This window comes from Benincasa hispida, chromosome 9 (genome assembly GCF_009727055.1).
Source record: "Benincasa hispida cultivar B227 chromosome 9, ASM972705v1, whole genome shotgun sequence".
NCBI lineage: Eukaryota > Viridiplantae > Streptophyta > Magnoliopsida > Cucurbitales > Cucurbitaceae > Benincasa > Benincasa hispida.
In genome coordinates this window covers 89,934,567-89,949,603 of record NC_052357.1, presented here as the reverse complement: position 1 = coordinate 89,949,603, position 15,037 = coordinate 89,934,567, and the positions used below count along the sequence as shown (strand labels likewise).

The 15,037-nt window shown below is 31.0% G+C and overlaps 1 protein-coding gene across 8 annotated transcripts; it reads right to left on the bottom strand.

Moving 5' to 3' along the window:
* Nucleotides 1-1,637: 1,637 nt before the first annotated feature.
* On the bottom strand, nucleotides 1,638-13,005 carry LOC120087216. 8 transcript variants are annotated; one of them, XM_039044127.1, is made up of 4 exons: nucleotides 12,745-12,990; nucleotides 12,513-12,580; nucleotides 11,869-11,916; nucleotides 6,681-7,016 (listed from the first exon to the last, which is right to left on the bottom strand). In XM_039044127.1, the coding sequence occupies exons 1-4, from the start codon at nucleotides 12,780-12,782 to the stop codon at nucleotides 6,865-6,867; spliced, it is 306 nt and encodes a 101-aa protein (XP_038900055.1). In that variant the 5' UTR covers nucleotides 12,783-12,990; the 3' UTR covers nucleotides 6,681-6,864. The 8 variants fall into 8 exon arrangements, 2 of the variants coding, with proteins under 2 accessions (XP_038900056.1, XP_038900055.1); XM_039044128.1 differs by lacking the exons at nucleotides 6,681-7,016; nucleotides 11,869-11,916 and adding an exon at nucleotides 1,638-1,801 and having other exon boundaries at nucleotides 12,745-13,000; XR_005484459.1 differs by lacking the exon at nucleotides 11,869-11,916 and having other exon boundaries at nucleotides 12,745-12,989.
* Nucleotides 13,006-15,037: the final 2,032 nt, after the last annotated feature.

Sequence of the window (15,037 nt, the reverse complement as noted above, 5' to 3'; positions counted from 1 at the left end):
TCACTCGGTCTTGTCCCCAAAAGGGTAGGTATATTAAGTTAGCAAACTAGCCACCCTCACCTATACAAATCAAAGGATAATCCCTCGTGAACAGGAGTTTATAATATATTCAGGCTTAAGTCTAAGTTTCCTAGATCATCCTATGAAAATAAGAACCTAACTAGTTAACGACATTACATCTAATGGTTATTATTTTGCAGTCTGTTCTTATGCAAACTCATTGCATAGGATACCCTCACTCACATGTGATGTGTTGTGAATATGATGAAATAATGGTGTATATTGCGATGGTGGTGTATGCGTTGTACATGTAAGTTTTCCTAGCAAAATCGAAGTATAAATCCTACTAGGTTGCCTGGTAAGCCCAGGGTCGAACACAGGGACTATGAGGACAATATGCGACGGTAAATTCTGATTCCTTTGCGGTAACAATCAAAATAATAATTTGTTGGTATGTTTGTTTAAAAGATAAATCCTATGCGACAGATTTGAGAAAAGAGTCAATAACAGCGAAAGTTACAATGAGTATGCGGGGAACGGGTTGAGAAGGGAATTAGCTAACACTTCCTAAGATTGCGTTCAAGTTATGCGATCATGCTACACACATACAACAGCAGGTCATCTCTCAATGCAAATGTTATGGCTCCTAATTTTAGGATTCATGCGATGTATACAATGATGTCTATATGACTTATGTCAAAGCCTCTATTCTTGTCTATGCGATGGTGAATGATACACACATACACAAGGCGACCGCATATTACCATATCCTATTTCTAGGGAACATGCGATGCATTTTAGCAAACAGAAGTTATCTCTAAGTTTCTATCTCTTGCTTATGCGGTTCTAATCTGAATTTCTCAAGCCTAGATTCTAACCTAACTCTCTCAAGTCTAGGTTCTTTATTTAGACTCTCTCTCAAGTAGCTCTAAAGAGGTGATGGACGCATACATAAGATAAGATGATCGCATATTTGAATGAAATTAATTAGTAGATTGAATGAAGATCTTAGATCATGCTAGCTAAGTGTTTCTCAACCCATTCGGAAGTTTAGTTACTCATGCGTAATGTAAAAAGAGTGAACAGATGTAGAGATGCAAATTCCATTTTATAAATAAAATCAGAATGCAAAATGACAATGGAAAGTAGGGATAGTGAGCCTGGTAGCAATGTCTTGCTTCCCAAGGCTTTTACACTGTGTTTTTCTCTATTCTGCCCAAAAGAATGTTATTGTTTTCGCAAGAGTCGGCCCTCTCTCCGTTCTCAATGCTTTCCGGCACTCTCTCGAGCTGACCAGGAACGATCTTCTGACGTCTTCTCTCTTCACTCGCCTCCGCCTCTAAGTATAAGAATTACAGACTACGACTATTTATTATCTCTATGTATATGGTGAAAGAGAACTCCAAAATTCTGAACTGCCGAACTAGAACCCTTTAATGAAGGTGGCCTTCAGTATTTATAGAGCTTCAGGGTGAAGAGCTTTTCTCTCAAATGATTTCATTGATGGGATGTCATTACATCTCTGTCTGATGCACAGATTAATTGTCACTGAAAAGTTGAGTGTACTTGGTACAGTGCATCGTTAACGGCTTGTCAACTAAATTCGGATTCGACCGTATCAGCTTTCTGTCCCATCATGATTTATTAAGCTTTCACTTTGATGTGTTGTCTTTATGCAGCCACCTTCTTGAGCAGATCTTCGGAACGCATACAATCGTATAGCTTTTCGGTTGCAATCTTCTAATGCGCTCAGATGCTGAATTCCTTGGATTGCAATTCTGCCTTGCGCCAATGTATTTTCCTGCACAAAATACGTAAATTAGCTGCTTTAATGTGATAGGCGCATGCGATTGCAATGTTCTCAACTTAATGCTTTTGGACACGATTTTATATATTTTTACCGTCGCAATCCTACATTGTTTTATATCATTGCGTTGTAATAACGTGTATTTCTACCCGTTATCAACGTGTCACCTACACGAACGTGTAAGATCATAGCATTTGTATCAAATAAAAAGTGGGTCATATTTATGAACCCAACTTTATCCCTATACTATAGACCATTTAGGTTGTATCTTGAACATTGATTTCTGTATGTCTCCACATACAATTCAAGACTCATAACGTAGCCCTGGATGTTAATTTATTGGATTTAAGATTATTAAGACAAAATAGAAAACAACACAATAACATTTATCGAATTAACATCTGTAACTCTTTATTGATAATGATCAATTAATAACATTTACTATCTACAAGTTTTAGGGCATAAAACTCAACACCCTCACTGTTTATCGATTCCATGATCTGACAACAGACATCATGGCCGCATGCTTCTTGGTAAGAACGTCAGACAGACTTGCCAAGATGTAAACTCGGGCCTTGTCATCGGCCTTCATCCAACGGTTATAAGCATCCTTTAATGCTTGGGATGCATTGCGTGTGCGGATGGGAGAACATTCCTCCATCAAAATAAATAGCCAATTTTCAATAATCAGAATCATATTCAGGTTAGATTTCCACGTCGCATAGTTTTTACCGATTAATTTTTCATTTTTAAGCAAGGAAATGACTATGGAAGACATGTTGAAATGAATAACAAACGATTTACCGTACATCTTAACCCATTACTTAATTATCTAATCAATTTAGCAAAAACACATGTAATCATAGAACCCTAATTAAAATAATGATTTAGTTTTTGCAACAATACTTCAAAGGTTTAGAGCAACAGCCACCAAAGGGTGATCAGCTACTCCTCCCTTGAATTGAGACAATCTCAGCAAATCATTAATACTAGAATAACTCTTACTCCTATAATTTTTAGCTACCGTTTTTCGATCAAGGATTCATTAACTAGCTTAGTTCATCCCGTAAGTGTGACCCTCTCATTTTTGGCTCCCAGAGGTATGCTTAAATAGGGTACCGAAGGAAAGACAACTGTTGAAGATTAACCTAAGAGACCCTATCCATTACTAGAGTTTGTGTTGTTCCGACTCCTATGATCAGACCCTTCGAAAGGATGGTCGCTCCAGAATGACACGCAGGCGAACCAAAGGAATCTCACGGTACAACCTAATGGAGGAGACCGTAGGATACATTGACACGCATCCCTCTCCCACTTACTATGAACACTTTACCAATTCACCTTGCTATTGACCCATAAAAATACTTTCCGAAGGGAGGCCGCACCCAGGGCGACACAAAGTCGAGCATAGATCTTACATTGTGAACTTTTAGGGACATGAGAACTAAAATTTGATATATCTCATATACCAATTTTCTTCTACTAAATTATTCTAATATTTTTAAGGTTTCATTATACTTAGTTAAAAACTGGCTAATGAATTTATCTAAGTCCTTTTAATTTGCTCAATATAACACTTATATTGAATAATTTAACAATACTTGATTTCATTTACTAAACTCTTTAATAAAATCAATCATTTATTGTTTGCTTATAAAATTTTTGCCCAATTCACCTTTCAGGTCGATTCCTAGGTGGAGATGTTCCGTCAGCTTAAATACCCCTGTCTAGACAAAACGTTTCTTAAACAAAGGTCTCTTATGGGCAATTATTTTATATATTTAATCTTTTAACAAAATTCATAAATCCTATTAAAACAAATTAAAAGATTAAACTATTTCTAATCTCATTAGAAAAAATTCTAATAGAAGTCTAGGTGAATTAATTTTAAACCATTTTAAAATTAATTTGGGACTATGTTTACATACAACTCTTGATTATAGATTTTATTCTATCTCACTAAAAATATAACACTTATATTTTAGTGCTTTATTAAAACCTATAAATTTGCATCTAATGACATTAAATAAATACAACAAATTATATCTTCTAAGTAATGTCTTGCTCAATGCAAATTCCATTTTCATTTGATAAATATAACATTTATATTAATCATACATGAAAATCAAGCATTCACATACATTATTCCACCATTCATTATAACAATTATAACATAGCATGATGCATGAACATGCTTAATGTATTCATACATCCTTGTAACATAACACTTATATTATGATGCATGAGCATGCTAATTTAATCATGCATCTATAAAATATAATACTTATATTTAATTATGATGTATAAACATGTTTATTCTAAGGTGGGAATTTTTTAGTCTATATGATATATAATATGTAATATGAATTCAAACATTAATCTAAACATACATCCAATGCATAATTAAATTAATTTAAACAACAAGAATTGGACCAATTTTGGCACTCTAATGCAAAATTAATTAATTACATTAATATAAATTTTATATCATATTTATAATTAGTTAATCTAAAAATTAACAAAAAAAAAAAAACTCCTAGGTCCAAAAAAAAACTTCAGTACTCATTCAGCTCGCGCGCCGCCAACTTTCCGTCAAGACTTCGTAACATTGCACGTTATGCCTCGCCTTTTAGCGTTGCAACGCTGAAAGGTGGAATGCCTCTGTTTTGTGCATTTAATGCTCCAAACTTGCCTTGAACACCTCCGTTTTTCCGATCTCTTCAGCAACACTTGCTCTTTCGTCGACACAGGACTTACAGACTCAAAGCAAAAATTAAATGCCCAAAAATTACAAAGGGTTTTTACATTTTAATCACATTAAAAGTAATTTAAGTGCCAAAATTGAAAAAAATCCATCTTGCAAAAACTTCATTTAAAATGTAGATTAAATTAAAAAAAAAAAAAAAAAAAAAAAAAAAAAAAAAAAAACCCACAACCTCTAAACTGATTTTTGTTTAAAACTACAAAGAACGAAGATGCAAGAAATTGGCCCCGATACCAATTGTAGGAATCAAATCCCGAGCGGAAGCGTGTGAATACCTTGCATCTCGAAAATTGATTTTTGAAGAAACAAAAATAGTGTTCTAAAACAGAACATATGAAGGATAAACATATGAAATAACATGCTTTGGAGAAGGAAAAACATATTAAAATAACATACTTTGGAGAAGGAAAACTAAGAGATGATCATTCTTATCTTTGAAGATTTCTGAGCTCCATGAAAAATCCTCTCGATCTTGGCACGAACTTCTTCTAAATCGAGCTTGAACACAACCATGAGAATAACCTTGTTATTCTCAAGGATTCCAATAGAAGTATAGGTGGTATCTAACTAATTGAAAGAGGAAGAGATAGAGAATTTCTCTTAGAGAGTAAAGAGATTATTTGTGTTTTGATGGCTAGGGTAAATCTCACCGAAATCATTGCCCTAAAAGGGTCATAAAGAAGAATTTGTATGGAGAATGGTTAATAACTTTTTCTCCAAGTCTTTCCCAATTTACCCTTGTGCTCAATTAATTAAAAAATGTTTATTTAATTAATTAGCACATTAGTTAAATAACCATCTATACGTTAAATCCAATTTAATGTCTATATTTAATTAACATAAATAAACATCGTATGTTTATGTGCACCACCTCTCAATTAATTTAAATTCTTTATAAATCTAATTCGCTTGCATTAAATATTTGAATCTCATTCAAATATTTCTGTCCAACTTAATTTAAATTATAGATCACATCTATAATCAATTACATATTAATCACATTAATATACAATTTCTTTAAATTGATTTGAACAATTCAAATCCTTCCTTTATAATATCCTTTAGTGAGCTAACAAGGGGATTGGTAGACCTATAGATCAGAAACTCCAACGATATGAGATGAACTGGCTAAACTCATTAACCAAATTAATCAATATTCGTTAACTATGGGCACTTTTCTATGTCCACGGATATATTTCTATAATATTCGTTAACTATGTTAACTATGTTGCACTTTTCTCACTATAGATATATTTCTATGTCCACGGATATAGATCAATAAGAATAAATTAGTTCTTCACGAGTGTCCATAACACCAACTGAGTCAAATTACCATTTTACTCTTAAGTTACCTCTGTATCCTTAAGTATCAGTGCTTCTCTAATGAACAATCGGTTTATGGTCCAATCAATAAACAGAAATCCCTCTCGAGCCAATGAGAGAGTAGGACCCTTTGTTCAAGTCTTGGAGACACCACTTAATGGAATACTCATCTACTTACCTTGAAGTTGGTAAGGAGTAAATTTCATCTTGTATTACTATGTTCCCAGCTCCTCGCTCGATCTTGTCCCTAAAATAGTAGGCTTATTGAGTTGAAAAACTGGCAACTCTCACCCATAAAAATCAAAGGATAATCTCTCGTGAACAAGGGTTCATAATATACTCAAGATTAAGACTAAGTTGCCTAGATCATCCAATTGAAATAAGAACCTAACTAGTTAACGGACGGTGTTATATCTAGTGGTTACTATTTTACGGTTCGATCTTATGCAAACTCATTGCATAGGATACCTTCACTAATGTGTCACCTACACAAACACGTTGGATTATTGCATTTGTATCAAATACAAAGTGGGTCGTATCCATAGTGTCATTAGGATAAGGTACACAGTCTTATCCCTATACTATAGATCCTTTAGGTTGTTTCTTGAACATTGATCTCTATATGTCTCTACATACAGTTCAAGACTCATAAGGCATCCTTGAATGTTAGTTTATTGGGTTTAGGGTTATTAAGACAAAATAAAATACAACACAATCAATAATATTTATTGAATTAACATCAATAACTCTTTATTGATGATGGTCAATTGATAGCATTTACTATCTACGAGTTTTAGGGCATAAAACCCAACACATTGAAGGATCAAAAAAAATTCTTTTACTTGCTAGTTCTTAATTTTCCTTTTCATTTTTTCTTTTCTTTTCCTTCTTTTTTCTTTTTTTTCCTCCATTCCACATCCCTCGTTGAAGACAACTATGTGGTAAATACGCCACATTACTTGATGCTACTTTATATCTCAAAAACCAAAATGCTATGTTCCCAAATGTAGCTCCTTGTGAAGTCGTTGGTAATTTGCCAGTAATTTGAACTTGAACTAAGATCTACTCCGAGGTTGCTAGCACATCTGATCCTTAAAGTTATTGTCTTCAGAAAATGACTCACTTTATTTAAGAGAATAGGATTGATCAAAGAGAGATATGAAAGATATGAAAGATATTCAAAATAACTTGGATGTAAAATTTAAAGGTATGAGAAAAGCGTAAGAATCAGATATGTCGTTAAGGAACTTATAAATAAACTGACCAAATTCAAAATCTTTTCGTGACTTGAGATGGTATCTGTAAGAGATAAATACTATAAATTACTTTTGAAGTCATCTAAACAAAATATGAAACCCTGGTTTTTAAGGTTGACAAATATGTGGGTAAAGATGAGGAAAATAATGGATTGCCCAATTATAACAACATTATGGTATAGGCCAAAAGAAAAACACCAAACCGCCACACTATAGTAGTATTACGACATAGATCAAAAGAAAATAGTCAATTGCCCCACTATAATATTATAGTGTAGGCCAATAAAATTCTTATTTAGGTCAAATAGCTCAAATGAGTTAATAACGAAATGGGATGATGGGTCTAAGAAGAAATGTAGGTCAAGGATATTAGGAAATGGATTTGGGTGGTATGGTATTTATTTAATGAGGTTCAGAGGAAAATATGGTCAAGGTGGCATTCTTGTAGGCAAAAGAGAGCTTTATATAAAACTTGTGCAATGAGGACATTCACAATTTTTTTTCTTTTTTTTCTTTTTCACTTCTTCTTCTTGTCATCTTACCCGAAAAAAAAAAAAAAAAAAAAAAAAAAAAAAAAAAAAAAAAACTCAACTTTTTTTCAAACATGATTTAAACTTTCAAGGTTTCCTATCAAGAAGATGGAACTTTTTTTTTTTTTTTTTTGAGATGGGGAGATGGAATGAAGTTAAATCAACTATTTGTTTTTTTTAATTTAGAAATTTTTTTCCTTTTTCCTTTCTCTTTTACAAGTAAAATTTACTTCTTTTTTTTACAAACAAAGATGTTTCAAAAACTTAGAAAAGATAAATATGGTAAGAATACATACAAGTCAAATGACAAATGCCATTTTTCATAAGAAAAGAAACAGAATAATTAGGTTGAAAAATATATATTTTTTTTTTTTATGTTTATCTTCTTTGCAAGAATTTTGTATAAAACGTGAAAATTAGGATTCAAAGTACGTACAAGTGAAAATTGCATGGTATTTTTTAAGAAGAAGATGAGTATGTACAAACAAGAACTTTGCTTTTAAAATAAGGTTTTTTGTTCAAAAGTCAAAGATGTGTTTGAAATTCTTGAAAATTACCTAAAAAGTATGTACAAATTAATGACACGTGATTTGTTTAATGAATGAATATGTAAAAGAATACTACATTGAAAAAAAAATCAAACAATGTTAGATTTATAAAGAATATATATATATACATGTTAGAGTGATTTTTTTTTTTTAAGAAATCAATATGGTACAATGACATTACTTTAAGATTTTTTTTAGGGAAAAAAAATTAGATTTTGTTATACATAATAAAAATACTTGGTAAAATATGTAAAATAGATGATGCATTATTTTTCTAAAGAAAAAGGGCGAGTTTCTTTTTCTTGAAAAAACATGCTAGAAATATGAAAAATAGACGGTAAAATATGTATAAAAAGATGATTTGTAATTTTTATATATAAAAAAAAAGGTGCAATAACATTACTTTAAAAAGTTTTTTTTTAAAAAAAAAAGTTGTTAGAAACATACGTAAAATATGTACCAAAAGATGATTCATGATTTTAAAAAAAATATATGGTGCAATAATATTATTGTGAGAAATAATTATTTTAAAAAAAGTTAGAAAAAAAAGATTTTGTTAAAAATATTGAAAATATGTACGAACAAATGATGCATGTTTCTTTTATTTTTTTTAGAATAAAAATGTTGGAAAAACATTATTCTGACCAAAGAAAAAAAATAGAAAGGCTTCCAAAATTTTATTTGAAACATCATAATATGTACAAGCAAATGGAAGAACTTTTTTTTTTCAAATTAATTTAATGCAAATATAGAATAATACTTCATAGACTTCAAGAAAAAAATCAAAGGATTTGATTTGAAGGAATGAAAAATATGCTGTAAAATGTCTAAGTGAACGACGTATGAATATATTTTTTCAAGTGAACAATAAACATAAAAAATCTAATTATGAAATGCCCCTTTAAGAAAAATCAAATGATTTTCCCTTTAAAAAAAAACAAAAAAGACTTGAAAATATGTACAATTGAATGATGCATAACTTTTTCAAATAAATTAATACAAGGGGGACATGACTTGAAATACTCTTTAAAAAAAAAAATCAAGGAATTTTTTTAAGAATATGAAAAAAAATAGTGCAAAATATGTACAATCGATGGATGTGTGACTTTTCAAATAAAAGAATAGAAAGGGAGAATATGACTTTGAAATAGTCCTTTTATAACATCAAAGAAACGAAAATGAAAAATATGTTATAAAATAAGTACAATTGAGTGGTGAAATAACTTTTTTCGAAGAAAATAAAAATAAAAAGGGAGAACTTTACTTTGAAATACTCTTTTTACAAAATCAAAAAAATGGAAATGGAAAACATATATTGCAAAATATGTACAATTGAATGTTTTCCTTTTTAAGAAAATGATATTTTGGAATAACAATACTTTGAAACTTTTTTAAAAAAGAAAAAAGTCAAAGATTTTGTTACAAACATAAAAGTCAAAATTTACAAATATGTAAAAGTGAATAATTATAACAAATGATGACGTGCAATTTTTTTCTTTTTCTTTTTAATCTCTCTTTTAGGATGTGATTATTTAATATTAGGGAGAAAACATTACTTCGACTTCTTTTTTGCTTTTATAAATGATTTATTTTTAATAAAGCAAAAATGGAAAGAGGTGAGGATGAATTGGAATGCAAGTTGACTTAAACTGTTTTTTTTTTTTTTTTTTTTGCAAAGAGGTATATTTTAAAAAAAAAAATAACGGTTAAAAAAAGAGAATATTTTTTTAATGAGAAAAACTATGAGGAAGATCGAGGGACGTAGTTATGAAGTATAACAATAACAGGAGTACAAATTATTTACATCTATGTACAAACGTAATATGTGTGGTTAGGCTATAATGTCTAATGAAGCAAGGTCCTCAAGTTATCCTTTGTTTTCTCTTTATTCAAGAAAAAAATAGAGGCACTCTCATCAGTATCCTGAATAAGGTTGACCTGAGTGAGGGTTTTTGCGTACCCATACGGGAGACATAGCTCTACGAAAGTCGACACTACTAATCCTCGATTCTAAACTTATGGGTATAGCTCAGATAGGGGGTTTGTGTACATGTGTGTGATTACAATAGTAATAATATATATATATATAAACATGAAAACAAATAAAGCATTTTCCCAATAGAGTCGTCAAGCTATTGCTACGACCTATGGGTTTGCAACACAGAGCGACTGACGTTGTTCCCAAGAGGAGGAAAATAAAGTCGTTATCAATCTTGATTTGGAGAGTGGGACTGGACACCCAAAATATGCTAAATTGGTCTGGAAAGAAAACATAAAGGGTTTGTAGGTTTTTGTGTATGAGGAAGGTGTTAGCATCTCACAACACTCATTCCAATAATGCAATTTTATTTTATTTTCTTGTGTTATTAAAGAAAGACTTTTTGTAAAGAAAAAGATATTTTTGTTTTGATTTTTAAATGTCACATATTTTACTGATCATTGTTATTATCAATAATGAAAACAACCATAAGTGGCCAAAGGCTATTAGTAAATTGTATTTTTAATTTAATGTAGGATCCCAAAATAAATTCATCATCTCAAGAATATTAGAAAAGTCAATATCTTGACTTCCTGATCTCCGTCATAGGAAAGTTTGTAAAAGATTACCTCCCAACTTCCATCATAGGAAAGTTGGTAAAAGATTACCTCCCAACTTCCATCTTAAGAAAGTTATATTTTTTTTTTTTATACAAGCAATATTATCTTCGAACAAGTACTCATCCAAAAGATTAATATTCCAGGATTCATTTAGATGAATGAAATCAGTGACTTTAGTTTGTAAGAAGAGGATTGAAACAAATGGGTTTAAAAGTATTAGGGCAAGGGATCTAAGGATCAAAAAACAAGTGAATCGAAGAACCATTTCCAATTCTACAACGTAGACCTTTTATCAATAAGTTTTCCCCCAGCAAAAACTTTTCCAAATTGAAGAAGACTTTTTACCAAGTTGAGCTTCAAGGATTGGGGAGTTTGGGAAGTAGAGGCTTTTCAAAACCATAGAAACAAGATTGTTTGGATTCATTAAAATTTTCCAGACTTGTTTGGCGATGAAGGCTTGATTAAAACCTTCTAAATCTATGAAATTTAGGTCACCTAGAACTTTTGGAAGATGCATTCTTTTCCAACTCATCCAATGAATCTTCCTTTTGTTAACTTGAGAGTCCCACCAAAATTTCGAAAATGATTTTGTGATATTGCTACAAAAGTCTTTTGGTAGTCTAAATAAACTCATAGCATAGGTGGGTAAAGCTTGACCAATACTCTTAATTAATATTTCCTTTCCAGCCTTAAAGAAAAAAGACCTTTTCCAGCCTTGATCAAATTTGCATAGAATATAACTGAAATCTTTGGATCTACTTCTTGAGAGAATTGACAGGATACCAAAGTAAAGTCCTAAGTCATTCACATTAGAAATTCCCAGAATGTTACATAAGAAATTAGCTCTGTCCTTATTAACATTAGCTGAGAAGAGTATTGTCGATTTATCATAATTGATCTTTTCACCCGAGCTAATTCATAGGAGTTCAAAATTTGTTTATTGATTAATAATTCTTTCTTTTTTTTTCTTTTCAAAAGATCATGTTGTCACCCATGAATAGAAGATGTGAAATGATAGGACAAGTATTGGTTAAGTGTAAACCTGAAAGAGTCTTCCTTGATATTGCATTTTGGATAAGATATAAGAGACCTTCAATTACAAATAATAACAAAAAAAAAAAAAAAAATAAGGAGACAAGGCTGAGTCCTCTAGATGAAATAATGCTCCTTTTAGGTTGCCATAATGAGAATAGAGAAAGTTTCCGATGAGATGCGGTCCATAATAAAAGACACCCACCATGGGTCAAAACCAAGTTTAAGCATTATTTTTTGGAGAAAATCTATTCAACTCTATCGTATGCTTTACTGAGGTCCTACTTAATTGCAACAAGACCATTCAAGTTCTTCTTTCTTCTTTTTAATAGATGTAGGCATTCATGGTCAAGAATGATGTTGTCAATTATGGCTCTTTCATGGATAAAAGCAGCTTATGAAGAGGAAACTAAAGAGTTTGGTAAAGGTTTAAGTCTATTAGAAATAGTTTTTGTAATGATTTTATAAATGACATTATGCAAACTAATAGGTCTATAGTCTCCAACAGAATAAGGGGTGGGAATTTTTGAAATTAAAACAATATGAGTAGAGTTAATTAAATAAATTCCCTTTCTATCATTTAATACTTCAAGACATTTTGTAATTGTGCTTTTACCAACAATATTCCTGTAAAGAAATTGAGCTAAAATTTACCTTTGAACAGCTCAAGATCCAACTGAGACATCCTCTTCCAGTTCACCTCACACAAGAAACAAAAACAACTATTAGAAAGTTAGCTAAAACAAACTAACAATTGAACTAACTATCTACTTATAAATATAGTGAACTATTAAATCAATTCATATGTGCTGAAAATATTAGGGTAATCAGAGAGAGAGATCTATAATATACAACTTAGAAAGCTTGAATAAAGAGATCTTCATACCTTTGTAGAGTGTACATAGGTCTTCGAGATCGAACCATTATAATCTTTGTATTCCTCTTCTTCTACTCCTCATTTTTGTCAATTTGCATGCTTGAATCCTTGATCATCTTCATCGATTAACCCAGAAAATCAAAACTGAAGAAGAAAGCTGAGAGAGAATGATAGAGAGAGAAAGGAAAGAACAAACCTATTTCTTTGAAGTCTGAATGAGGAAGAAACCAATTTCCTCATCATTTGTTTAAGTCTTTTACAACGTGGTTTGTTTAGGTTCACAGATGGCACCTACCACGAGTAGAAAATTAGGCAGGTAAAATCTTTTCTCTTGGGCTTTCCCTTTTTCTGTTGGAGACTATAGACCTATTAGTTTGCATAATGTCTCATAACAACTAGTACTAGAGCTAGTCTTTTCCAAGAAATCTTCCAAGATTAATCAAGAAAGTTAGAGATGGTAGTAGCTCGGTATGAGGTGGAGAAGACTAATATTATTTTAAAAGGGCCTTCAAACATGACACATTTGGATGTTGCTGACTTCTTTGAGTCTCCTGAAGAGAAAATTGATGACATTCAAAGAGTAGCAAATACTTCATTTTAATTTTGATAATGTCTAAAACTAATATTAATTTATGTTTTATTTATTTATTTATTTTTGTATTTACAAGTTAATTTTGATTTGAGACTTTTTGTAATCATTATTTTAAATGAAAATTCATGGATATTTCTCATATTTTTGTTGACCCAAAGATGAAAAATGAAGACTTGCGCTTGGTAGATAGTGCAACTACGTATACAATACTTAAAAGTAAAAAATATTTTCATAAATTGACAATGCTTGAAGAAAATTTCAATATAATATCCGGTCCTACAAACTTGATTGAAGGTTTTGGAAAAGCAAATCTTATTTTGCCTAAAGGAACAAAATTCACAATTAATAATGATTTGTTCTCTAGTAAGTTAAAAAGAAATCTATTGAGTTTCAAAGATATAAGTGAAAATGGTTATCATGTTGAAACCAACAATAAGAATAATATAGAATATCTTTATATTACATCTATTGTTTCACATGGAAAACGTATATTGGAAACACTACCTGCTTTTTCTTCTGAATTATATTATACTTATATACGAGTAATTGAAACATATGCAACCATGAACTGGAAGTTCATGAATCTAGATATGTTCAATGTCTGGCATGATCGATTGGGTCATCTTAGGTAAATAATGATGAGAAGAATTATTGAAAATTCTCATGAACATCCATTAAAGAACCAGAAGATTCTTCAATCTAATGAATTATCATGCGTTGTTTACTCTCAAGACCATCACCAGCTAAAGTGGAAATTGAATCGCCAATATTTTTAGAACGAATTCATGGTGACATATGTAGATCTATTGATCTACCAAGCAAACAATTTAGATACTTCATGGTTTTAATTGACGCATTCAGTTGATGGTCACATGTGTGTTTATTATCAAGTCAAAATCTTGCATTTGCAAGATTACTTGCTCAAATAATCAAATTAAGAGCACAGTTTCCTGATTATGCAATCAAAAGCATTCGACTTGATAACGTTGGTGAATTTACATCCCAAGCATTTAACAGTTACTACATGTCAATAGGGATAAATGTTGAACATCCTGTAGCTCATGTTCATACACAAAATAGTTTAGCATTATCATTTATTAAATACTTACAATTAATTGCTAGACCATTACTTATGAGAGCAAAACTTTCAATATTTTTATGAGGTTATGCTATTTTGTATGAGCGTCACTTATATGCATAAGATTAACATCTATTATAAGTACTCTCCAATAAAATTAGCTTATGACCAGGAGTCAAATATTTTTCATTTGTGAATTTTGGTTGTGCAATATATGTTTCAATTGCCCCACCACAACATACTAAAATAGGATCTCAAAGGAGGTTAGGAATATATGTCGGATTTGATTCCCCATCAATTATTAGATATCTTGAACCCCTAACAGGTGATGTATTTACTACATGATTTGTTGATTGTCATTTTAATGAGACAACTTTTCCAACATTAAGGGAGAAATTAAGAAGTTGGAAAATAAAATTACCTGAAATGTATCGTTATTGTCTTATTTAGAAGTTTGAAAGGTAATTTATTTACAAAGCAAGCAAACCAAATGTCAAATGCATTTATAGATACTAAGAAAGTGACTGAATCATATATTTCAGTTGCAAATGCTCCATCTAGAATTGAAATCTTAACTCAACAAGTTGTTACAACTAATGAGTCAACGGTATGCCAGAAGCATGTAGACCAAT

Excerpts from the sequence above, each read along its gene's own strand:
- LOC120087216 (XM_039044127.1), bottom strand. The coding sequence starts at position 12,782 with ATGGTTCGATCTCGAAGACCTATGTACACTCTACAAAG. Across the intron at positions 12,581-12,744 it reads CCTATGTACACTCTACAAAG|TTGTTTTTGTTTCTTGTGTG; the intron begins GTATGAAGATCT and ends ACTTTCTAATAG. Across the intron at positions 7,017-11,868 it reads ATCAAGGAAGACTCTTTCAG|TGAGTCATTTTCTGAAGACA; the intron begins GTTTACACTTAA and ends TCTTAAATAAAG.